Below are 25,031 nucleotides of genomic sequence, written 5' to 3'. Positions count from 1 at the left end.
ACTCTGCATGGAACTGTTTAGCAGGCTGGGGCTGTGCCATTGTCTGCACAGCATAAGGAATGAGGGAACAGAGCAGAAACATCAAAGGGGCTAATGCTGCTTGATTTTTGCTTATGGATGTGTTCTTGTCCCTCCTTCATCTCCACCCAGAAAACGCCACTGATTGATGTGGCTTTGCCCTCTTTGCTGCCCTCACCCTTCTCTAAGTGGTGCTTTCTGCTGGCCAAGCTGGCAGAAGCTACAGGTGATGTCCTCCTGGAGGTGGGAAATGCTGTGAAAACATTATTTTCTGGGTGCTTTTGTCTTCTGACCTTGGGGGTCCTTGTGCCACGAGCAGCTTTGCAGGCTTCTGAAGACTTAGTGAAGCACTGAAGACCTATTAAAGTGTTTTTGGCCCCTGCTATGGGCGATTTCACTCCAGCAGCCAGCTGAGAACAGGCTCTCAGGGATGCTGAGTTCCTTACCAAGCACAGCGAGAGGCAGTCCTTGCCCTGAATAGTCGCCGTTCTGGGGATAGGAACTGGGAGAGAGAACTGGGCCAGTAACGCTTGGTCCCAGATCAAACACAGCCATACAGGTATGTAGGAAAAGCTGGTACTTTATGGTTAAACTTGCTGTGATTTGACTTATTTGGGGACATTGCTGCAGGTGGAAGAGACAAGGAGGCTTCATTTCTGGAGGAGAGTGTCTCTCAAAGTAAGGATTGACCTTGCTGTAGCTGAGGAACCGGCTACATGTTTTCCTGACATGCATGCTAAGCCTCCCAGTCAGCGCTGTTTCAAGACTTCAGGTGTTCACCCTTTCCTTTAAAGGGTTGCCTCCCATGGTCAAAACACATCTTAAGATTGCAAAAGTAAACCAAGAGATGCAACAGCCAGGTCATGGTTAAATAGCATCTTGCAGAGTGTTTTCACCTGTGTGTATATTCCATGTCTCCATGGATTGATGCGAGCATTTGAAGCCTTCAGATTTTTTACCCCACTCAAGCCTTAGAAGCAAGTGATGGAGGGAAGCCTGCTGCATGGAGCAGCCCCTGAGGAGGACTCTGACACCTTCTGTGCCTGTGAATTAACAATGTTTTGGGAGACGGCGATAGAGTATTGGCCTGAGGATTCCTCGCTGCTATTCCTGGCTGTGGGAGCAGAAATCGGCCTTGTGGATAGCTAGCACAGATAATTAGAACAGCAGTTAGTTTGTCTTGTCCTTGGAGGCAGGAGCTCTAGATGTAAAATCCTCCACTACTGGAGGCAGTGGCAGAGTGATGAAATCTTACACGTGCTGAGGTCAGTGGAGGGGGACATGGGGTCAGTCTGGGGTAGTTTGGGTTACTCAGCACTTTGTGTTTCCAGGCATCCCAGGAAGTTAGCACAGCTCCAGAGCTGAGATGTGTGTTTGTCCTTTTGGAGCTCTGACTTGTGTTCCCATTAAACATGTGAATGGGCAAGAATTTCCCCTCGAGTATGTGCCCTCAGTTAATTACAAGAGCTGTAAATAGCATAGACACATCGGCAGCAATGGGAGAACTAGCTGGGATAACTGTGGTGCACCATTTTACAGCCAAGTTCTTACTTTCCAGAATCATTTTATTCTCAAAAGGTGCCCCAGTGCTCAGAGGTGCCATGTTTTGTGCAAGAAAAACTGTGTGCGAATGCATCTGATGCACCATGGTGACATTCAATGCTGCAGTGGCGTGCCATTTCTATACTACCTAATAAACTGCTGCATTGGCTTCTCCCTCTCCCCTTCAAAAAATACCATCAAAATCACATGTAAAGCAGAGAGTGAGCTCCCCTTAAAGCAGCCTGTAGCCATCAGTAATATTTATTTTCTGTATTTGTTTTAAGCCTGTGAAGACTCTGGTTTCCTCCATACTGTCCTGATGGAGCCCTGACCAGCAAGCGTGCAATGCCCCTAGCCCTAATGTGCCATTAATGATAGGTTAATGTACAGTATAATGTTTTTTGGACTATGGGTTCATTACACTTCTGAGTGCAAGGTCCTTCTGCCGAGTGCCCAAGGTCCCATTGCATTATATCATGCAATAAAAATACCCTTTTTGTATCACACACTAATAAACTGTATTTGAAATGCTGTCTAAGGGCACTGCCATTGTCTTGATAGTCTGTGGCTGCAACAGTTGGGATCTTTTTATTATGGTTTTTGTTATGCTGAATTCAAATTTTTAAATGAAATGCACAGTTTGTCTGTGCCTCTTTGTAATAAATGGAGCACAGCCCTTTAACTGCACAGTCTGGGAGGATTCCTATAAAAGGGAACATTAAAAGGATGGCACCGTTGCAACCAACAGCAATGCTGCTTGTTTCCTAACATACCTTGTGTGAGCATGAGGCCTTTTATTGTCATTTCTAATTTGCTGGGTGGTGTGGTTACGTTTGGGTGGCATGTAGTCATTAACTGCCAGAGGGGAGATGGAGATGAGCTCTTAGGCAGAAGTTCTTTCCTGTGAGGGTGCTGAGGCGCTGGCACAGGCTGCCCAGAGAACCATAGTGTGATTCAACTGTAAGAAAGCCAAGGGCAAGTTTGATGGACTCTCTCTCACTGTGTTATAGGGCTGTGTCCCAGGGGGACTTTGGTCTCCTATGGGCGGTTCAGCCTTGCAGTGGCTGTGAGCAGATCCGGAGACGAGCTGCGTGTGGGCACTTGGTGCTGGAAAAGGCCCGTGGGTCTGTGTCCTGCCGAGGATGCGGTGTATAGTCTGTTGCAGTAAGCTCTGGGTGGGTTATTATCAGAAATGAAAATATCTGAGGCCGGTTGGAGAAGGCCATGAAAGCAAATTGCTGAATTTTAAAGGTAGGTAAAATTATGGAACTTTTAGCCTTGAATAATGGCAATTTAATTGACTGGGCTAAATGATTGATGGCTTGTGAGCAAGGAGTTTGAATTACCAGGGCTGTGTGTTCACGGGGGCACTGCCCTTTTAATTTCATGTCAGATATTTAAATGATTTACATCACCCTCTGCGAGGTGCTCCCCTCTGAAAGAGTTAACCTGTCTGGTGGGACACTGCAACGTGAGAAATGTACCCTTTATCAAGAGAACGAGATGAGACAAGTTCATTTAAAAAGCCTGGTTTGTCATTGTTTATCTAATTTTCAGGGTTGACACACAAAATTAGGCTGGCTGACACTCACTGTGGGGCTATCCCTGGCCCTGTCCTGCCTGACCTTTTCAGCTCCAAGGTGCTGTGTGCTCACCAGTGGACGCTTCCCATCGGATGCAGAAATCGCTTTGGAGCTGTGCATCCTGCTGAACTCAACCCCAGCCTGGATAAGGCAGCCCAGAACCTGGGGAAGCAGTTTGGTGGTGGCTTTTCAGCTTATTTTCTGTTGCTTGGGTCCATTGGGTTTATTTATTGCCAGGTATTTTTAAGGCTGAGTATTTAGGAATTGGTGAGGAGGTGGTTACTGCTTTGTAATGAATGTGTGTAGAGGTCTGAGCCATTATGAAATGCCTGGGGGTGGGATCAGCTCTGTCATGGGAGCATCCCGCAATACCTTTGGACTCCTCTCATGAGCATCTCTTTCCTTAGTGTCGTGCATCCCTCCATGATCATGCCTGTCAGTGTTGTACTGAGCTCTTAAACATTCCTGAGGCTCAAATGTTGGCTGAGCCATTGCTGGTAGGGCACGAACAGTCTTCATTGCAGTGAGTTTACTAACAAACGTTTAATATCAATCTCTTATTTGCCAGTTCACAGTGGACAGATGCTCCATCCCGGGCAGTGTTCAAGGCCAGGCTGGATGGTGCTTGGAGCAACCTGCTCTAGTGGAAGGTGTCCCTGCCCCTGGCAGGGGGTTGGAGCTGGATGAGCTTTAAGGTCCCTTCCACCCCACACCAGTCGGGGATTCTGTAAGTGCCAGTGTCAAAAAGCTGTGGTCTCTGCTGACATTAGCATGGGTACAGCTCAGCACCCCAACTCTGCTGCTGCTCAGGGGGATGTGAGTGAAGGACTGATCTGTGTCCACCACACCAAGCAGAGTGGGATCTCACCAGGGCAGTGAGAATCGGGCTGCTGCAACAGAGAATGCATTTCAAGCTTCCACACACACTTAACTTTGTTCAGCATTACCTTGCAAAGCAAAATAAATCTGTACAGGAATATTTTAAGTACAGCAGGTTGCTCGTGTTTGGTTTAGAATGTATTGCTCACTGCTGGAGTCAGGGCTGGGACTTCTCTTGTGGCTGAGACACTCAGGGACCAGAATTTATGAATCACGTCCAAGCTGATGTGACTCTCATTTTTTTTCTTTCTTGAAGTGACAGTTTATCCAGCCCCATCCCGCAGCATGGGCATGCACTAGACCTGGAGAGCTGCAGCTGCATTTCTCCTTTAGAAGCTTTGATTTTTACCTGTTTGGTTGGCTTTTTTAATCTTTGTTTCTTCCTTTGCTTCCTGCCTAACCTTCCTGCCCCTTCCCTTCATGCTTCCTTCCAAAGATACCTCCAGTTTAAAGCACTGGTTCTGAGGTGTGCATGTTTTTGACTGCAGGAGTCAATGGTTGCAGTACTCTGGATGCCTAAAAAGGGGGAAATGGGGAACCAGGTGCTGAAGAGTGGCAAAATGCAGAGAACCCATTGGGGTGTCCTTACGAAGAAGTTGCTGAGAGCAGAGGAGACTGCTGCTGGTTGCCGCCACAGAGGCTGGAGACTTTGGAGGAAATCTAGTCAAAACATCCTTTCAGCCTGAGAAAAATCCTCACTAGAGCAGTATAGCCTAAAACCAGGGGAAACCTAAAGAGTAGTTTCAAGTTAAACTTATTCCTAGGGAGAAAAGTGAGTGTGTAAAACCCCAGGCTTCCATGGAATAACCTCACAAAACAAATCAAACAGGGAGAACGGCATGGCTAGCTGACGTTTTCAGCCTTGCATAGCCTTGCAGTTTCCCTTTGCATGTTGTGAGTAGCTTAAACGCAAGGATATAGTGGGTGTGAGATGTCTTCCTCTGCGGGGAGTCTCTCCGTCGTAAAGGAGATTCATGGCAGAAGCAGACTGGCTTTAATAGCTGTTTTCTAATTGCCCCAATGCATCTGCTCTCCCTTGTTTGTGGGCTCTTGATTGTCTTTCCCTAGTTCTCACTGCTGTCCTTGACTGTTGTGTTTAAGAGGTAAAACAGCTATTTCTAGGCTATCATGCATATAATAAGCATTCACCTTACTCCAGCACCTTTTGCACCCAAAAAATACCAAAGTGCTGGGCAAAACACACTTGTGCTGATCCTCACAGCACTCCTCTGAGAGAGAGGGTCATTTATTCCCTTCTTAACCATGAGGCCGAGGGAGATTAAGCAGCTTTGTGAAGGTCACACTGGAAAGTGTGTGGCAGCTTGGGAATAAACGCCAGGACTCCTGTCTCTGGGTTCCCAATGGAACCCCTTCCTGAACTGTTTTCGTAGCTAAGAACCAGGAATATTTCAGATTGAATTTGTTTCGTAAAACAGTGAAACCCGAACACGGGATGTCTGGAACAGGAGATAAAAAAGGAAAGTGCTGTCTGTCTTTAGTGTTGTTCCTGATGTTAGACATTCAAGACCAAAGCTTTTTAATAGCCAGGTGTTGGAAGGAAAAAGACATTGTCCATTTGCTCAGTGCCACAAGCATCTGTGCACTTAAATGCATTGTTTTAAGGTCATCCATCTTCTCTTGGTAGCATTGAACTGTCTGCTGCCATCCTCAAAGCTCTCAAATGGACTTTGGTACCTCTGGATATGTTGTTCTCTCTTGGTGGACCATTTTCCAAGTCATGACTGAGCGTGAGCACACACACATCTTCCTGGATGGGAAATTCAGAGCTCTCTGACAGATTCAAAGTTGCTGTCTGCATCTAAGAGTAGCTGATCCTGGAGTCACTCCACGACAACATTCCTTCAGTCTTTACGTGGTTAACTGGGAAAGCAACTGAGCTGATCCCAGTAATATCTGAAGGAGGACCCTCCACATCTCAGACTTCTCCCTAAAAAGTTCTAGCTGATATTTCCAGCCATCCCAAAGAGTTGAAGCAACAGCACCTTGCGTTTCCTTCATAATTCTTATAGATAATGGCATATTTTATTCCTCTGGCTCCTGTGTTTGCTGGCCCTGACCCACGGAGTGTTTTATTGCTTGGAGTTGATGCTGTGAGGATTTACTGTGCTCTGTTTAGCCTGGTGCTGCTTCATTGCTCAGTGCCATCCTAACCCGGACGACCACCAGGCTTCCCATGCCCTGCGTCAGACCCACACTAACTCCCCCTGTGCCGATGCTGTCATTCATTGCTGCGCCTGGTGCCTGTAATTCCCACATGAACGTCACCCTTCCCAAAGGCTCCCCAGCAAACCTCCTCTGATTACTTTCAGGCATTGTTTGCAAGAGCTATGAAGTTTAGTGTTGCAAAAACCGAGCTGCTTTTGAGTGATTTGGAGTGGAGGTTTTCATCATCTGTGATGGTTTCTCCTGGCGATTGCTTTCTTTCAGTCATTTGTGTAATTGCGGTACTGGGTTTCCTGTGGTTTTTTTATACTTCATTTGAGATTCATCTGAAGATGGCATGTTCCCATCTCTAGGAATGGGGCCAGATTGAGACATGAGCTGCCTAAGCTGACTCCTGAAATTGCAGGCCATGGTTTTGTTTCGTCCTGAGATGCTGTTCTGATTTTTGTGAGGTGTCTAAGACACAGTCTTCCAGTGCCTGCAGTAGCCCTATAATTCATGGCCAAGAATATTTCATAGTTATCCCTCTTCCCGTCATACTGAACTCCCACAGCACTTTCTCATGAAAAGCTGTTTCAGTTGTATTTTCATTTCTCTATCAACTGATCACTCCAGATGAGATGTACCAGCATGTATGTGCATGAACAAATCCCTCCCCTTACAGACACCGTGAGTACTGCAGAGCCTGGTGCTGGGTCCTGCTGCATCTGCAGGCACAGAGCTCCATGACCAAGTAACAAAAGGAATTTTAACACTTGGCAGGGATGTTGGTTTTTTCCTAGGTAATCTGTAGAACCATCCCATTTAAGGGATTCTTCTATGGAGGGTAAAGCATAAGGTTTCCACTGATAAAGGACTAACTACTCAATAAATAATTCTAGGCTTCTACACCACTGTCATTCTGTGATTCTATGTCCCGATGTATTTTTTCCCCAAGGTTAAAACCCCAACCTTCATGTGTTTTCAAGGAAGCGTTGTGCTTATCTCGGCTAATTCTGCCTATCCCCCTTCCCAGGGCCACCCATTCATTGTGCAGTACAACGATGGGAATGCAGAAGTCGTGTCCATGTGGGTGTGCAGGATGCTTGAGGAGCGGCGATCGACCCAAGGACCACAGTGACAACAGCTCATCCCGGACCAGCAGCACCAGCCCCATGCTTTGGACTCACACTCTGGATCATATTTTACTAAAAACATTTTCTAGAAGCATCAACAAAATCTTTCAGGATATTTGTTGCTGCCTTTCCCTCACCACTACATTAAGGAATTCTCTTCCCACATTTCTTTTGTTGCTGAGCAATTTCATGTCCTCAGATTATCTTCAGTTAAACTGTACACAGCCTTAAAGCAAGTATTTTATATCTATATTTTTTTGTTATTGAATGTATTGTATATTTCCTGGCTCCAGAGTATTTTTTAACTGTTAAGTCTTTTGCTATTGTATGAATGAGTGTTGAGAGGATTTCGTTAAGGAGTTGTTGGCTGTCTTTGAGTGCAGACATCCACTAACTACCGGGTTTAAATGTAAAACAGAAGCAAACAAGGAAAAATAGAAGGATCTGGACTTGCCCATCCTGCAGGGAGCTGAGGGAATGCCCAGAGTAAAAGCTGGTCAGGTAGGTGAGCATTGTACTCTCAGATGACTGGTGGTGCCTCCCTTTAGGAAGCTGAGGGCCACAGCGCAGCCTTGTGCAGCACCCCCTGAGCTCGTGGCCAGAGAACAGGCTGCGGTGTTTTATTTAGTATCGCAGCAGTCCGTGGCTTGCTTGGGAGTATCTTGCCTTTCTCAGCTCTACCTTGATCCCTTATTTTCCTGCATCGGAGTTGCTGCATGATGGGTGCATCTGGGTCAAGCAGAGGCTCCCAGGTTTGCTGCTACCATAAAACAAAGTCCAATTGCAGAGTCTGTGCTGTGTGTTTCTCACTCCTGCAGTTTCTGAGCACATTCCCACAACAGCCTGACACAGAGTTCATCAGTCTGTGTGTTAAGATGCTTATTAAAAAGAAGAGAGGAGGGTGATGAAAGGCAAGTTTGGGGTGTGGCATTTGGGTGGAGCAGGAGGTTGGGGCTTTTGTTTGCTTCTCTTTGCATTAGAAATAAACTTTTGCTAAAAAACCCCAAAGCTCAGGTAGTTTATTGCATACCAGCAGCTTAAAGACCAATTTGGTGAAAAATTCCTCCTGAACCATTGCAAATCCTAAATGGTACTGTGGAAGCAGCTTGGAAAAGACTTTGTTTCCTTCCTTGGAGGGATCGTTTGTCTTCTTTTGAAGTATAGAGGTTGCAGGCATGAACTTATAGACTAAAGTTTGTCTTAATTGCTCTGATGTCACAACCTCCCTGGCAGATCACAGCACGATGAATGAGCCAACAGCCCCCATACCTCCAGGTCCTTCTGCTAAAGTGAGACAAATCCCTTCCCTGTGAGCCACCAGACTAGAGGCAGCTCCTGCATTTGTTGGTCTCTAATGGTTCGCATTCGCTTTCTTGGGATAAAAAGTCTCTCTCTTAAATTCAGTTAAAAAGTCAGTAAACCCAAGGCATTTCCTCTTGCTTTCCCTGGCAGGAGGTCGGGAGGGGAAGACATCACCATGAAAATCCATGCGGATGCCAGCGGATGGGAATGTGAGCCATCTCCCGACTAACAGGCTGACAGTGGTTATAATTCACCAGAATACGTATTAACCTCCCTGTCTTCATCAGTGTGCTTGATCAATCCAGCATCACAGAGAGGTTCGGGGCCTCTGTTAGATCTCCTCCTTCCTGCTACAACTTTCTGGACTTTGAATCAGGGCATCCCTTGGCTGAAAAGGATGGAGAAAATGCAGCAGTATCATACCCCACAGCTGAGGCCTGCTCAGAGGATAGCATCGGGGGTGTATAACAAACATTAATTCAGTGGTGGGTGCTATAGATGCTCTGAGTGACCCCTCCACTTCCTCTCCTCATCCCACCAGCTCACTTAAGGACTCCATCAGCAGCCCTATGCTGGTTTCTCCTCTCCCTGTACCCTCAGTTGTGGTGGTACTGATAGACCCATCCCCTATGGGAGTGTTCATATGGAGCTCACAGGCTCTGGGAAAAACTGGGTATGTCCCATCTGTGCCAAAACTTCCCATGTTTTCTGCTTTTCCCTGCCTGTGATCCTTGCCAGGCGAAGCTCACCCTGTGAGATGAGCCCATGGTTGTTTGCCCTTAAATGCAGCACAGAATTAGAAAATATTTTGGGTTTTGTGTCCCATGGCCAAGTACATCCTGCTGTCAGTTTCCCAATGGCAAGTGTCAGTCTTTGTTTTCCCAATAACAGCCTGAACAGCTCTGTGTGTGGCTGTCCATGCATGTACCTCTGGCAGAGAAACCAGGAAAGGGGAGTTGCAGTGGGTTGTGGCTTTGAGGGCTGTGAGGGGTCCCCAACCCGTCCCTCTCTGTGGTCTGTCACACAGGGATGGCAGCAGCCAGCAATATGCTGGTGTTAGTAACTGAGCAATCAGTAGAAATAGGTCTTAGGAGCTTCATTTGATCCCTTTGATATCCAAGAGCATAAGTAAATGGGATGATTGAGGATTGAATCTGCCTGGTGGAGCTTTGTGGTCCTGCAGGGAAAGTTTACCTGGAGGCATCAATGGAAAAGGAATGGACCTCAGGTACCCCCATCTCTAGAATGCAGGGAGCCTATGGGCAACATCTGAAGCAAACCCTGGGAATTTGGGGTTTTGCTGGGAATAAAAATATCCCTATTCCTGCAGGGGCCAAAATGTGCTGATGGAGAGTGAAGGGGAGCCCAGGACAGAAACTGCTGCATGGTGACAGGAGCTGCACCCAGGACTCCCCCAGGGAGCCTGGGCCTGGCTGGTGAGGAAGAGGAGGGAGGGGTCAGGTCAAGGGGGTGCAAGAGGTGATGTTCCCCAAGCTGGGGCTCTGCTCTGGGGAGGCTCCTTATCGCAGAGAGAGAGAAGCCATCAGTGGCAGGGGCCAGGGCACTCAGAAGCACCCTCAGCCTCTTGAGGCAGCAATTGGAGCAGCGAATCCTTCACCTCTGCAGGATTTGAAGCAGGCGGAGGACCCCGAGGCTGGTGAGGACAAAGCAGCTTTGTGCAGAGGCTCTTCCTCCCGCTCCCGTTAGGATGTGCAGCCACAGAGATAAACATGTAAGAGACCCCACAACACCCCCAGGACACCCATCCCTCATCCGGCTGCCGGGAACCGGCCCTCACAGGCCTCAATGTATCAATTGGGATGAGTTAAACACGTCCCAGGTGACCCCAGCTCCTCAAGACCTGCAGGAGAACCAGCTCTGGCCTCAGCTTCTCCACAGACTCTTCAGCCATTTGAGGTTCTTTATGGGTGACTCCTGCCACCAGTGCTGTCCTATGGCTGCCCCTGTGCTGCAGGGACCCCCAAATGCCACATGGTGTCCACAGGGTGGGAGCCAGGTCCTGGGGAGCAGAGGGGCTCTCTGGAAGGATCACCAGGGCCATAGCATGATGAAGAGGTCCCCAGCCATAGCAGATGTTTTAGGATAACCCATCTTCAGCCTTCCCTGGGGATCCCTCAAGCTGGGGGAGGGGGGCCCTCACAGGCACCATGGGGCAGGAATCTGGAGGGATAGGGGGGGCTGTCCCCTGAACTTGCTACCCTCATCGTGCACCCCCTGCTCAGGATTGCAGTGCTGGACTGCCCAGCCTGCCCAGCCTAATTGAGGAAAAATACTAGGAATGTCTAACTACATTAGAGAATGATGGTCCCATTGAATAAAGAGAAGGCTGTGTTGCTTTCAGAAAAGCAAAGCTCAGAGGTCTGTGCCTTTCCCAGCAGGAAGCTGCAGCGGGAACGCTGCGGCTGCCGAGGAGCTGCGCTGACCCAGGGCTGCTTTACCTTCAGTAAAGGGTCTGGCCATAAACTACAAGTGTGCACTAAGGACAGGATTTATAGATTGAGCCTCTCCGGCTCCTGCAGCGGCTGCTGCACCGCCGGGACCCCGCTGCGGCTGCTCCCGCTCCCAGTCCTGCCGGGGAAGTTCAAGGTTTATAAGTAGCCGGTCAGGCCGGGAGATGTTTAATGGCAAATGGATGTCTGGGGCTTTTATAGGCAGGAGGAGGACAAACTTCCCTGCAGAGCACAGAGAGCGCAGCTCCGTGCTGGGGGGCCGTGGTGCCCGGCTGTCCGCGCACAGCCTGGCCTGGATGAGTTAATTGCCGCCCTGGGCTCATCCCGCTCCAGCTCCTCGAAGGTGCTGGTTGAACCTGATCAATAAAGTCGTGTCCATCGATCGCGCTCGTTGCGTTCCTCCGCAGCCGCTCCAGCCCGGGGAAATGAGGCAGATTTAGAGCTGGGGAGGGCTTGGGTGGGCAGAAAATGAGGAGCAGCATTGCCATGAGGGAGTAGGAGATGGTAGATGAGCAGTTGGGGTGTATGGACGGTGGGGGACCTGAGGCACATTAAGGGGTGCACATTGGGGAGAGCCAGGGTGTGTCTTGTGAGGATAGAGGGTGCATAGAGGGGGGCAAGGTGGGCATCATGGAATGAGAGAAGGGGGGATATACATGGTGTGGGAGCTGGGGTGCACAGAAGCAGGGTGCACAGTGGGAGAGCCAGGATGCGCAGGTGGGGAGGTGCATGGTGTGGGAGCTGGGGTGCATAGATTGGGGGGTGCATAGATGGGGGGTGCATGGTTGGGAAGCTGGGGGGCACAGAGGGGCTTTATAGGGTGGGGGGAGGCACACACAACCAGGGCACTTGCGAAGGGGCCCCGGCGCGCACCGAGAGGACCCCACAGGCTCCCCGGGGGTCTCAGGGCAGGAGCCCCGGGGGGTCCCGAGCCGGGTCCCCCGCCGTGTCCCTGCCCGCCCGCGGGTCCGGCGCGGTGTGCCCGGCCTGCAGAGCGCCGCCGCCCGCTCCCTTTGTCAATGTCCAGTAATTAAAATGTCACCATTTAATTTTCAGGCCTCTCGGAGCAATCTTTTCCTAATAAAGAGTCTAATCGAAACGCTCCTTCCCCTTCCCCCGCCTCCCCGGGAAGGGCCGCGGAAGAGGCTGTAAAAGCGCAGAGCCGCTGCGGATCGATAGAGAGAAGCCCGGATTGATCGGCCTCTAAAATTAAATTTATTGGGGTCATGGTTTTATATGGTGCTGATACAACTGTTAAATGGGGAACATTCATTTCCAATAGGAGGCGTTTATTAAACTTCCACTGAATTAGACCGCCGTGATTTATGTGGCAATCTCGGCGCAGCCCTCCAGGAGAGAGGGGCCGTTCGCGCCCGTCCCCGCCTGATTATTTATTTATACACCCGTGACACGGCTCCCTAAGTTTTAACCTAAATTATCCGCCGGCCTCGCCTGCCCGCGGCACCGGCCCGGGGCGAGGGGGGGTCCCGTCGGGGCTCAGCGCCCTGCCCAGCGCCGCTGCGGCCCCTCCGCTTCCCTCCGCGTCCCTTCCGCGGCCGCGCACCCCGGCCCCCGGCGGGTGGGGAGTGTGGGGTTGGGCGGCGGCGCCCGCAAACGTCCCGGCTCCCGCATGTGGCGATCGTTGAGTGTTAATTAGAAATTCATTACAATTAAAAGCCGCGCGCACACGCCTTAATTACATCTGATTTTTAATTCCGAATCCGTGTTTACACAGTAAGCGAGACGTACCTCCTGATTATCCCCAATACTCTTTATACTGTACTAATTATGTAAATTAAACCTAATTAACTGACAAAAACTGCAGTCAATTCAACTGGTAAAAGATACGGCGGTTGCGAGGAGCGGGGAGAGCGGTCGCGGCCGGGCCGGGGCCGGTGTCCGTCTCGGGGCTCCGCGCTGCCGCACCGCCGTCGGGGCCGGCTCCGCCGCTCCGGGCTCCGGTGGAGCTTTGCGGGAACCGAGGCGGCCGCGCGGCCCCAGGAAGCGCCCGGCGGAGAGGGTCGGGGCTGAGCCGCATCATCCCGGACCCCTCTTGACCCCCCCTCGACTCCCGACGTGCCGCCGCGGGAGCGGCCGCGGGAAGGAGCGACACCGGCTCTGTCCGCGCCGCCGCCGGCTCCCGGTACCCGGCAGCCGGTTCCGCGGCCACCGCGGGGGTTTAACGCCGTGGGTTCCACCGAAACCCGGCGGTGAAAGGGGCGGCGGGTTCAGGCCCTGCGCGGCCGCGGCTCCCCGCGCTTCTACGGCCGCCGAGCTGGAGGATGGGAGGGAAGATAAATAATTAAAAGGCGAGGAATAATTACCGGCTCGGGTTGCGATCATTGCGGGAAGGCCGCGCCGCAAGGCCCGGCCCGCAGCGCCCGGTCCGCGTACCCCGCGACGGGACGTCCCGAGGGGAGCCGCGGCCACTTTCCTGAGTGGGAGCGCGGCCCAGGGCCGGTTCGACCGCGGCGGAACGCGGAGCCGATGGGTGGCTCCGCACCTGCGTTTCGCTCCGCGCCAGCTCCGCCGCATCCTCCCGGTGCCGGTGGAGATGGCGGGGAAGGGGAGGGGGGGTGAACACGCACAAAAGTGATAGCTGGGGGCGATCCGCGCCGTTATTAACTTCTGTTTGATCAGTGTAATTGCGCCTATTGCGGCCGGACGCGATGATTAATTACAGTTTAATTAACGCGGCCGTGACGAGCGCTGCATGCGGGAACCCGACCAGGGCAGGGATGCGGCTATGGGCCCCTTGCCACGCCGGTAGGACCGGCGGCCACCGGAGCCGAGTCCCGTGTGTCCCCCCACGCCGCTCACGGTGAACGCCGGTCCTGCCGCCGTGCCGTGGGCCTCGGTGGAGAACGAAAAACCACGGGCTCGCCCCCCCGCGCTGCCGCCTCCGGTGATTTCGTTGCCGGCCGATGCCCTCCTCCCCCCAACCCCCGGTCCCGCACCCGCGCCCCGCGGCGGAGCGCGCATCCCGGGGTTGGGGGGGCGGTGCGCGGGAGCAGCGCACCCCCGATTTCGATGGGGTCCCTCCGCCGCCCCCCCCAGGCTCCTCTTTTCGTTGCCGCCCGCTCCTCGCGCAAACTTTCAACGAGCACCGCTCCCCCCAGGGATACCCGCACCGCGGGAGGCGGGCGGGGGGCGCGGAGCCCCGCGTAGGTGCGGCCTGGGGCTGATCTCCGCTCTTACCTCGGGCAGCCCGGGCGGGTCCCCGCTCGGTGGCGGCCCCCACGCCCCCCCACCCCTCCCCGTTCCGCCGTGCCTTAAAGCCGCGCCGTGATTGACTGGAGCGCATCGGTGATTGACGGCCGCGGGGTCCCGGAGGCAGTTAATGTAAATATGCTGGTGCTAAGTGGGTGTGTCTTCCCGTTATTTTAGCTGTCACCGGATCAATGTGCAGCGTCTCCAAGTACGGATCCGGATCCTCCCTCGGTGGCGCGGTTGGTCACTCGCTCTTGTTGCATCTCGCCCGGGCGGACGCGGCGGCGGGGCGGGCGGCGGCCCCGCGGCGTCGGTGAAGGGCGCGCCGCTGCCCGCCCGCCCCGCTCCCCGGCGGCTGCCCGCGGTCAAGGGCTCGGTGGGGACGGGGCCCCCCCGGCCGATGGCGGCCCCGCCGCCGGGCTGCGGCCCCTAGCCCCGAGGAGAGCCTGCACGTCCAGCCGGGCTCCGCGGCGCGGTAAGTGGGACCGGGCGGCGGATGGAGGGGATGGGGATGGGGGGTGATCGGGGCGCGTTTTCGGTTGGCGCTCCCCGTTATTTTGTGTAATTACCACGGAAGCGGCTTACCGCCGGGAGCCCTCCCGCTAAGCCAATTTGCCCGGCTCGCTGCTGCCCTTCTGCTGCTACGTACTGCGGGTCCTGCCCGCCCCGGCCCCTAATCCTCCCGCTCCTAATCGCCCGCCGGAGACACGACAAAGGGGCTCCGGGGCCGCCGCTCCCCGAACCCCGCTCCGATCCGCTCCGGGCACCGAGCGGCAAGTTTCGGCCAGCCCGGCTCGGCCTCGGGCTCGGCCCCCCCCGGCCCCGCTGCTGCGGGACGCGCCGGTCGCATCCTCCGGCGCGTTTCGTTGGAGCCCGCCCGGGGCTCGCCGCAACCGGCGGCCCGGCACGGCTCGGCGAGCCGGCACAAAGGGAAGGGACGCGGCACCTCCGGGCCACCCGGGGCGGGGGTTGTTCCACAATCCCCCCCGGTCAGGACGCCCTTGCCACGGGCAGCCGCTGCCACCGCGCTACCGGAGCAGCTCCGAGCAGCGGCTACGGCAGCGCTCGGAACCGGCGGCCGCGGCGCGGGCGATGCGCTACGGCTCGGCCGGACCTCTCTGAGCCTGCCCGCGGCGGGGGGGGGGTCCTGCGGCAGCGCTTGAGGGGGCTCCGGGCCGGGGCCGGCAGCGCCGAGCGGGGCCCATGCGGGCGGCGGAGCGGGGCTGCGGGAGCGGCGGAGCGGGCGCGGCGGCGGGGCCCCGGAGCGCTGCTAACCCGCGCCTTTCCCCGATTTTGTTTTGCAGGGGCGTTTTGGGGGGAATGGAGGCGATCGCCAGTCAGATGGGAAATGGGAGAGATGCAAGCTCCTCCCCAAATTCAAAGCAAGAGCTGCAGCCGTACCAGGGCTCCAATACCCTCAAGCCCAACCAAGTGGGTGAGACCTCTCTGTACGGCGTGCCCATCGTGTCCCTGGTCATTGACGGGCAGGAGCGGCTGTGCCTGGCACAGATCTCCAACACGCTGCTCAAGAACTACAGCTACAATGAGATCCACAACCGGCGGGTGGCCCTGGGCATCACCTGCGTGCAGTGCACTCCGGTGCAGCTGGAGATCCTGCGGCGGGCCGGGGCCATGCCCATCTCCTCCCGCCGCTGCGGCATGATCACCAAGCGGGAGGCGGAGCGGCTCTGCAAGTCCTTCCTGGGCGAGCACAAGCCGCCCAAGCTGCCCGAGAACTTCGCCTTCGACGTGGTGCACGAGTGTGCCTGGGGCTCCCGGGGCAGCTTCATCCCGGCCCGCTACAACAGCTCCCGCGCTAAGTGCATCAAGTGCAGCTACTGCAGCATGTACTTCTCCCCCAACAAGTTCATCTTCCACTCCCACCGCACCCCGGACTCCAAGTACACCCAGCCCGACGCCGCCAACTTTAACTCCTGGCGCCGTCACCTCAAGCTCAGCGACAAAACGGCCACCGAGGAGCTGTCGCACGCCTGGGAGGATGTCAAGGCCATGTTTAACGGCGGCACCCGCAAGCGGACCTTCTCCCTACAAGGGGCGGCCGCCGGCGGGCCCGGTGCCGGTTCCCCCGCCGCCAAGGCCGCGCTGCACCCGCCGCCGCCCGCCGGCCCCGAGCTGGCCCCGGCGCACAAGAGCCTCCGGTGCAGCGGGCAGGAGCCGGCGGGCGAGCGCGGGGCGCTGGGGCTCCCGGCGGCGCACGGCGGGGCGGCGGGCGCGCACGGCGGGGCGGCCGCGGTGCGCAGCTACCCGGTGATCCCGGTGCCCAGCAAGGGCTTCGGGATGCTGCAGAAGCTGCCGCCGCCGCTCTTCCCTCACCCTTACGGCTTTCCCGCCGCCGCTTTCGGACTCTGCCCCAAAAAGCAGGAGGACGCGCTGGGCGGCGCGGGGGGCGGCGAGGCGGGCAAAGGCGGCGCGCTGCCCCCCGGCATGTTCTGGGGACCCCCGCACCCCCACCCGCACCAGCCGGCCCAGCCGCCGCACCAGCCCGGAGCCAGCAAGGACTCCGGTGTCTATCCCTCCTTCCCCGTGTTCTGGCCGGCCGCCGGCAGCCTCCCGGTGCCGCCGTACCCCGCGCAGAGCCAGGCCAAGGCGGCAGCCACAGCCGTGGTGGTGGCGGCGGCAGCGGCGGCGGCGGCAGCGGCGGCCGAACCGCCGGGGCTGTCGGGCCGGCACGGCGAGCTGGAGGGCTCGGAGCCGTCGGGCAGCGGGAGGAGCAGCGCTACCCCTCAGGAGGGCGCCGGGGCCGAGGGCGAGCGCTGCCCCAGCGCGCTGTCGCGGGCGGCGGGCGAGGAGGAGCGCTCCGGGGACGAGGCGCTGCTCGCCCCGCTGCCCCTGCCCAGGAAGGGCAGCTACCTCTCCGCCTTCCGCCCCGTTGTGAAGGACGCCGAGAGCATCGCCAAGCTCTACGGCACCCGGGAGGCGTACGGCGGTGCAGCGCCCCGCGGCCCCGGCTATCTGTCCCCGGACTTCCTCAGCGAGGGCAGCTCCAGCTACCGCTCGCTCTCGCCCGGGGGGGACACGGCCGAGGAGCCCGAGGTAGACGTGGAGTCCAACCGCTTCCCGGAGGACGAGGAGGAGGATAACACTGCCGTACCCCCCGACGGACGGGACCCGCCGCCGCCTCGGCTGTTGGCCGGTACCGAGGAGCCGCCGCCGCCCGCTGATGGGCCCGAGGAGAAGGTGGGAGAGCCAGTGGCACAGGAGGGCGGGCAAGCCCCTGACGGCAGCCCCGAGAGGAGCAGCAGCAGCGGCGGCTACGAGGTGCAGGGCCGGAGGGGGAGACAGGACACTCTACTCTCGGGGGTCTTCCCTGGGTCCCCCTCACTCGCTGTCTTGTAGGTGTTCGCGCCGGACCGGGGGGAGCACCTGCAGCCGCTGAAGTCCGCCGCCGCCCTGGGAGCCCCGGCCGCGTTTCTGTGCCCCCCCGAGGCGAAGGGTAACTGGGGCCGGGAGTGGGAGGCCGGTGCGCACCGACGGCGCGGCCCTGGGCGCTGCCCACAACGGCTGCCCAGCCCCGGGGGGCTCCGGGGCCGCTGATTTCGTTCGGGGCTTTTCGGGGGAAAAGAGAGGGTAAACGGTTTTGGGATGGGGGACGGGGCCAGGCCCCCCCCGGACCTGGGGACGGGGCTGTCGGGGCCGCACCGGGCGCGGGGGGCAGAGCTCCTGCCGCAAGCTACTTTCCAACCGCAAAGCGATTAGGATGTCCGCTAAGAAGGTTTTAAAGACGGCTTTGTCCGTAATTATGTAATTAAGGATATATCAGGACCATACTTTCATTGCTTATGGTTGAAAATCGGTTTATTACCTTTAAGAGCAAGATAAAGAAGACAATCACTCCGCGGCAGAGGATTTAGAGACCAGAAAATCCTATCAGGACCAAAGGAATGTCTCTCATCCCAGCCCTGTAAATACCGACAGAGGTAAGCGCCGGTCGGCGGGGCGATGCGCGGTCCGCGGAGCCCCCGCATGGGGCTGACCCGCCGTGTCCCCCCCCTGTAGGAGAGGACACCCTCGGCATGGATGTCGCCGGGACGCAGCTGGTGGAGAAGGACATCGAAAACCTGGCCCGAGGTGAGGCGGGGGCTGGTGCCCCGCGGTGGGGGGGTCTGGGGGGACCCCCCGGCCTGTCCCCGCCGCTCGAGGTATTTGTGTTTTCGGCAGGAGTGATTAACTCCTGTGATTAATGTAACGTAATGCGATTAGCGCCGGGCTGAGCCGCCTCCAGATGGAAAAGTGCGGGCTCCCCTCAACCCCCCATGTATTTTTAAACAGATGAGTTACAAAAACTGGTCCTGGAGCAAATGGAACTGAGGAAAAAGCTGGAGAGGGACTTCCAGAGCCTGAAAGGTACCGGAGACCCCCTTTCCTGCCCCGCCGGGGAGCGGGCCCGGCGCCGGGAGCGGCGCTGACCCCCGCCCTGTGTCCCCCAGATAACTTCCAGGACCAGATGAAGCGGGAGCTGGCGTACCGGGAGGAGATGGTGCAGCAGCTCCAGATCGTCCGAGGTAAGGCCCGGCCCGTTATTTTGATTTCTTTAATCTCCTTTTTGTCTCTCTCTTTTTCCTTTTTTTCGTTTTCTTTCCTTCCTTCCCTTTTTTATTTCCTTTATTTCTGCTTTTTCTTTTATTTACTTTTTTCCTTTTTCTTTCCTTTTTTATTTTCTTTTATTTTCTTTTATTCCCTTTTCCTTTTCTTTCTCTCTTCTTGTACCTTTTCTCTTCTCTTTTCTCTTCCTTCTCTTTTCTCCTTTCCTGCACTCCGCTTCTCCTCGGCATTTCAAGCCTCCCCGCAAACGGCTACGAGGCATCATCACACGGGAACGAACGAATCTTCCCTCTCACAGCATTTTCCACTCGGGCTAAATTAAAAACCGAGGTGTAAAATCACTCGGGGAGCTGAGCCCGACTCCCCGTCCCCCGTCCCATGTCCCCCCCTTTCCCCTTCCATCCCCGATGGGGCGGGCACGCTACGATGCTCTCCCCCATCCCAGACACGCTGTGCAACGAGCTGGACCAGGAGAGGAAAGCGCGCTACGCCATCCAGCAGAAGTTGAAAGGTACCGGGGGGATACATCTAAGGGGGGGGCCGACACCCCCCTCCCCGCGATGGGGGGGCCCCGGCGGGGTGACAGCTCCATCACTTTGCAGAGGCCCACGACGCGCTGCATCACTTCTCCTGCAAAATGCTGACCCCGCGGCACTGCACGGGGAACTGCTCCTTCAAGCCGCCGCTGCTGCCCCAGTGAGCCCCCCCCGGACCCCCCAAACCCCGAAGCCATGCGGGCAGAGCCCACACAAGCCATTTCCACGAGGAGACACTTGTACATAGAGGACTCGGAGCTCGGCTTTCCTCGGACTGGCAATACGGCGGGGAGCGGCCTCGGGATGGCCGGGAATGGGGGAGCCGGGCCCCCCGCCCTGAGCCCCGCGCCCCCCGGGGCCCCCCGCTCCGCCCCCCTTGTCCCCCCGTGTGTCCGCTTCTTCCACCCTTGTCCAGACTGGAAACACAAGTGGCTATGTGCAATGGATATAAATGTACTGTGATTCTCTTGGTACAGTATTTGTTGGATTTTTATTTATTTATGATGTATATTTATTCCCCCCCCCCCCCCCCTCGGGCCCCCTCCTCCCTCACCACCCCCCCGTACATTTATGGATGTAACAGCACTTTACCGGGCGGTCCGGACTCCGGAGGCAGAACAACGCTCGCCCGCTCTGGAGAGAGCCCCCTCTGTACGTGATTTTTGGTTCTTTAATAAAAACCGACTTTAAGAAGCCGCCTGGTGCGTGGGGCTGTCCCGGAGGGGGGGGATGAGGGGGTCCCCCTATAGGGACACCGAGAACGGGCTCACAGCGTCCCGACGGCTGCCCCCGGGCCCGGGGTGAGGGCCCGACACCGGCTGCGGGAGCTGGGGGGGGGGGGCGCTGCCCGCTCCCCTGCCGCGTTCCCCGCTCCCCCTCCTCCTCGTCTCCGCAGCCGGGAGCTCATTAATGCCCATTTATATGCTCGTTTCACACATGAAAGTATTACATTAATGAGCTCCGAGAGCGATGCGGAGGTGCTCACACACCTATTAGCCCTAAATACCTGTTTTTAGCCCGGGATTAACCTAGCGCGGCATCTTGGAGGGCCGGGAGCGGGGCAGGGACCCGGAAAAGGGGGGAAGTTGCACCTTGCACCGGGGTCTTGTGGCGCTCCGGGAGCGGAGGAGGCGCAGAGGGGGGGATACACGTTGCCCCGTGGTCCTGCAGCACATCGGGGCTACCGGGAAGGGGGATGCACGTTGCAGCGCGGGGCTGCGGGGAGCGGGAGCATCCCGGGAGCGGGGCGGGGGGATGCACTGCGGGGGGAACGCACGTTGCCCATCCCGGTTGCTGCGGTGTGAACCGTCGCCGGGAGTTCCGCAGCGCGGATCCGTCGTAATTAGTTTCTGGGAGTCATTAAGGAGAGCAGCGGCGGTTCCGCGGGCACGGCTGCCACCGCGTGGGCACAGCCGGTACTGCAGCCCCGGTCCCCGGCCCTGGGGTGCTGCCGGTCCCCGCAGCGCTGCAAGGTGCCGACGGGCAGCCCGGGACTCATCAGGCACTAACCCCCAGCAGTTCATCACGGCTTTTCCCTGAGGGAATCGAGTGCCAGACCCTGGGATCAGCTCTGCTGAGGCAGGAGAGCGTCCTTCGTCACCTGTGGGTGAGGAAGATCATCACTGGGGCAGGTGGATGTGGTTAGTTGGGCTGAAGGTTATAAAATCCTTGGGATGGAAATGCTCCAAGTACTTCCCTGGGGTCTCCTTTATTAGAGCATCAGGCAAAGCTCTTGTGGCTCGCTTGGGGTCAGACATCCTTTTGCAGTGAGTGAGCTGCAGAGGGTGTCTGTGATACATGACCCTGAGCAGGAGCAGCAGGGCTGGGGTTGCTGGTGGCATCGCAGAAGCGGGTAAGCCTTGGGGAATGAAGATCCCCCTACTGGGACATGGTGGGAGGAATGCATAGACCAAGGAGGCAATAGCAAAGAGATGAATAAAAACGTGGAGTCAAGCTCTGCAAGCTGAGATGTTGGTTGCTTGAGGGAGTGAAAGAGTTGGGTGTGTTTGGAGTTTGTAGGGGAGCAGCTGAGCCTCTTTCCTCAAATGATAAATTTAGCTTCGATGTTGTGAAGCAGCTCTTCCCTGTGAGGGTGCTGAGGCGCTGGCACAGGGTGCCCAGAGAAGCTGTGGCTGCCCTATCCCTGGCAGTGTTCAAGGCCAGGTTGGACACAGGGGCTTGGAGCAACCTGCTCTAGTGGAAGGAGTCCCTGCCCATGGCAGGGGTTGGAGCTGGATGAGCTTTAAGGCCCCTCCAACCCAAACCAGTCTGGGATTCTATGTTCCTGTCCGCCTGGGTTATCACTGGTACCTCATGAGCTGAAGGTGGCACAGGGTGACTGCAGAGGAACCATAGTGAAGCTCAGCCTGGATTCCTGCTGTCACTGCTGCACCTTGGAGGGGCCAGACACCTCAGACCCACAGCTGGACCTGGTGTGTGGTGCCTTCACACCTCCTGCTGTCCTCATCCCAAGCCCTCCCCACCAGCTCCCTGGTTGAGGAGTTCATTCAGCCTCTGCTGTGCTCACCTGCCTGGGCACACCATGCACAGTGGCAGCACTTACCAACATGGGTGCAAAAATGAACTATTATGTTATATTAATATTTTCACACTACTTAGCTCTCATTAAAATGTACTTTGCTGAATTTAATATGCGACTTCAAATGACACAACGTATTAAGTGCTTAATATACTAGAAATTATGAAACTATTATAGTCCAAGTCATATGAAATAATTAGAGTGAATTAAACTTCACCAGCAGGATGAGGGAAAGACTTCAGTTTTGTTCTTCTTTTAGTCTTAAAATAGTAGAATGGGGAAACAGCCTCTGAAAATAAACAACCAGAGTTAGGATTTCTAAATAATTAAAGCAAGGAAAGCCTGGAGTGTCTGTATTTGAGCCGGTGATGAATTTGGAACTGGAGGAAGCAGAAGGTCTGTTTGCTGTAGCTGATGAAGTTGTTCTTTCAGGCCAGTGGCAGAGCAGCTCCACGGAGCTGCTCACCAGACCTCCAGCCTTGCCAGGGTTTCTCCCCATATGCTATTTCCCTCTTGTACACACTGTTTATTTGGAGGCGAGCAGACGGGATGGCTCCCAATGACAGAGTGGTGTCTGTTGTGGCATCTCTGAGCTGAAAGTCCCCTTTAGAAGCAGCTCCTCTCTTAACAGGGTGCAAACACCAGATCCCCCCGGGTTAGAATCGCGGAGCCTGGATGGAGCCTGGCTTCTTGCTTTGGAAAGTGCTTTGAGCCATCACACTGGATTTTGGGGTTGGTTTTCAGGTGCTTTTCTCACACTCTGGTACATGGGGTGGACTCGGGGCTGGTTGATGCTGTCCAGTGGGTTCACAGCAGTGGTGCAAAGCACCCAAAGGATCGGCTGCCAGGCTTAGGCAGGGTGGGAACACATGGCACCCGTGCTGCGGCATGCACTGGGTGCCACGCACGGCAGGGACCCGCCGATCAGTGCCTCGCAGGCCCGAACCGCCGCCGCTGACCCCGTGCGGAGCTCAGCCCTGATGCGGGCTCTCGCCAGCAGCAGCGTGGCTGCGCTCAGAGGCCAGGAGGTGGCGTTCCCGGCGCCGCTCCGCAGCGCTCCTCGCCCCATCTGGCTGCTTTTGAACTGAGGCTCTGAGCAACTCCCATAGAAACTGCCCAATTCACGCCATGGGAAGGCAAGTCTGAGGCGGGAGAGCTCAGATGAGCAGCTGAGGTGTGCCATTGCCTCCGAGCCCCGTGGGCCTGCAGCGGTGAAGCTGTGGAGTCCATCAGTGACTTAAAAAGTGCTTGCACAGTGTTCTGCTGGAGCAGCGGAGGGGAAGAAATGAGCAATGGGTGGAGGCCAGCCCTGTCTGTATAGGGCTGGGATGCTCAGGTGACATAGTGCCATTTATGGGGGACAGTCCCGAGAGGCTCACATGTCCTTTTCAGGTTCTCACCCCCACAATACAGGGGAAAGTGGGAAAAGCAGCTTTGCCGTGAAATGCTGGTGTCAGGAGGAGCCGAGGCTGGACCAGGGGTCACAGATCTGATTCTGTGCACTGGACCAGTGGTGCTGTTACAGGTAATTGAAGATGCTCTGCCCAAAGTGAGGACAGACTCTTCTTTAGTAAATGCATAAGGCTCTCGCCATATTTATGGGATGGTATCAGATAAATAGTGCTGTACTCGTGTGAACGCTAGGAAGGCTAACACTTGAGTTAAAAGAGAGGAAAATGGTCCTAAATTTGCCTCCTTGAGCATTATTTAGGTTCCACCAACTGTATCATCAAAAGACACATTTGCTTGGAAAGTCTAATCATTAAGAATAAAGAACTTGCCAGCAAGCATCTAAAAAAGTGTTAACTTGTTTTATCTGTCCCTTTGATTTCAAGGGACTATTTGCTGTTGGTGACAGGGGGGAAAATTAATTGCCTGATGAAGCTTTTTGAGAAAGAGTTGTCTAGTCTTGGCTAGCATGGCATGCTGCATGGGAGATGTGTTTGAGATTCAGCTGACTTTGAGAGTGCTCTTTCAATGCTGTTTTATCGCTGTAGTAAAGTACAGCTGGTGAGTACTGTGCAGAGACACAGGGAAAACACGTTCCCTTTTCCAATGACCTCCAAGCCCAGGGTGGGTCTGGAAACCAGCAGGCCCTGTGAAAGGCTTTAGACCAATCCCTGCTCAAATCAGGGCCGCTGACATCAGGGTGCTCAGGGCTGCTTAGCTGAGACTTGACTATCTGAAGAAAGCTGGAGAGGAGCTTTTGACAAGGGCCTGTAGGGACAGGACAAGAGGAAATTGCTTTAACCTGACAGAGCATTAAGGTCCCTTCCAACACAAACCAGTCTGTGATCTCTCTGCTCACCATGCTTGACCTCCCTTATGATAAAACAGAATACGTTTTTTCCTGTCATCTACTCAGGATATCTCATGTTGCCCACCACTTCTCGCTGTGCTCCTCTGAGATAAGTCTGACTGCCTTCCCTCCACCATCCCATTTGGGATTTGCAGAGAGCAGCAAGACTCCCCTTTGCCTCCTCCCCTGCTGGCAGGACAAATGCCACTCTCTCTGCATCTCCCCATACAATGTGTGCTCCATCCCCGTTCATCTCAGCCTGTCAGGACCCCAGGTCCCTCCCTGTGAAGCTGCTCTTGTGGCATTTGCCTTCACAAGGTCCATGTCCTTTCTCCAGCCTGCCCAAGCCTCTGAACAGCAGTCCTGTCCTCCTTGGCACTGAGAACTCCTCCCAGTTCAGCATCATCTGCCAATGCTCTGTCCCATCGTCCTGGTGGCTAATAAGGACAGTATTGATCCTGAAGGGTGGCACTGCTCACTGCCTGCCTGATGGACTTTGTACCCCCAAAGCAGTGTTTGAGCCTGGCAGTCTGGTTAGTTTTCCTACTAGTCCACTTATCCAGTTCGTATCTCACCAGTTTGGCTCTGAGGATACTATGGGAAGCAATGCCAAAGGCCTTGCTACAGTCAAGGTGAATAAACCCCCTTGCTTTCTGTTCATCCACAGAGCCAGCCCTTTAATTGCAGGGGAAAAATCCAGCTATTTTGGGATCTGGCTGGCTGCAAGGGATTAGGGACAAGGTGTGTGTCTGGTCCTTGACTGGCTGGAGGTTCCTCCTGCTGTTATCTT

The 25,031-nt window shown here is 55.7% G+C and overlaps 3 protein-coding genes across 5 annotated transcripts in view; all 3 read left to right on the top strand.

Annotated features, from left to right (window-relative positions):
- Positions 1–8,329, top strand: part of MAP2K5 (mitogen-activated protein kinase kinase 5) — a 123,437-nt gene extending 115,108 nt beyond the window's left edge. For all 3 annotated transcript variants that reach the window (XM_030497375.1, XM_030497374.1, XM_030497376.1), the window contains one exon: positions 7,222–8,329. In XM_030497375.1, the coding sequence (XP_030353235.1) occupies positions 7,222–7,326 (105 nt within the window). In that variant the 3' untranslated portion in view covers positions 7,327–8,329. The remainder of the gene's footprint in view (positions 1–7,221) is intronic.
- A 5,795-nt stretch (positions 8,330–14,124) lies between these two features.
- LOC115613025 (translation initiation factor IF-2-like) lies at positions 14,125–15,426 on the top strand. Its single transcript, XM_030498019.1, has 4 exons — positions 14,125–14,258; positions 14,373–14,436; positions 14,482–14,779; positions 14,912–15,426. Exons 1-4 carry the CDS (start codon positions 14,125–14,127, stop codon positions 15,424–15,426), a joined length of 1,011 nt encoding a protein of 336 aa, XP_030353879.1.
- On the top strand, positions 14,505–20,097 carry SKOR1 (SKI family transcriptional corepressor 1). The gene is given in 8 exon segments (XM_030497373.1): positions 14,505–14,779; positions 15,609–17,758; positions 18,135–18,242; positions 18,322–18,393; positions 18,595–18,669; positions 18,753–18,827; positions 19,313–19,378; positions 19,470–20,097. Coding segments are annotated over 7 exon segments (2,628 nt in total). The 5' UTR covers positions 14,505–14,779; positions 15,609–15,624; the 3' UTR covers positions 19,568–20,097.
- Positions 20,098–25,031: the final 4,934 nt, after the last annotated feature.

The sequence above is a fragment of the Strigops habroptila genome, chromosome 9 (assembly GCF_004027225.2).
Source record: "Strigops habroptila isolate Jane chromosome 9, bStrHab1.2.pri, whole genome shotgun sequence".
Taxonomy (NCBI): Eukaryota; Metazoa; Chordata; class Aves; order Psittaciformes; family Psittacidae; genus Strigops; species Strigops habroptila.
The sequence above is the reverse complement of the archived record's forward strand: the minus strand, read 5'-3'. Positions and strand labels throughout refer to the sequence as shown.

Coding starts and splice junctions, on each gene's coding strand:
- LOC115613025 (XM_030498019.1), top strand. CDS start 14,125: ATGGGGTCCCTCCGCCGCCCCCCCCAGGCTCCTCTTTTCGTTGCCGCC. Junction 14,259..14,372: donor CGGGGGGCGCGGAGCCCCGC/GTAGGTGCGGCC, acceptor CGTGCCTTAAAG/CCGCGCCGTGATTGACTGGA. Junction 14,780..14,911: donor CAGCCGGGCTCCGCGGCGCG/GTAAGTGGGACC, acceptor CCTCCCGCTAAG/CCAATTTGCCCGGCTCGCTG.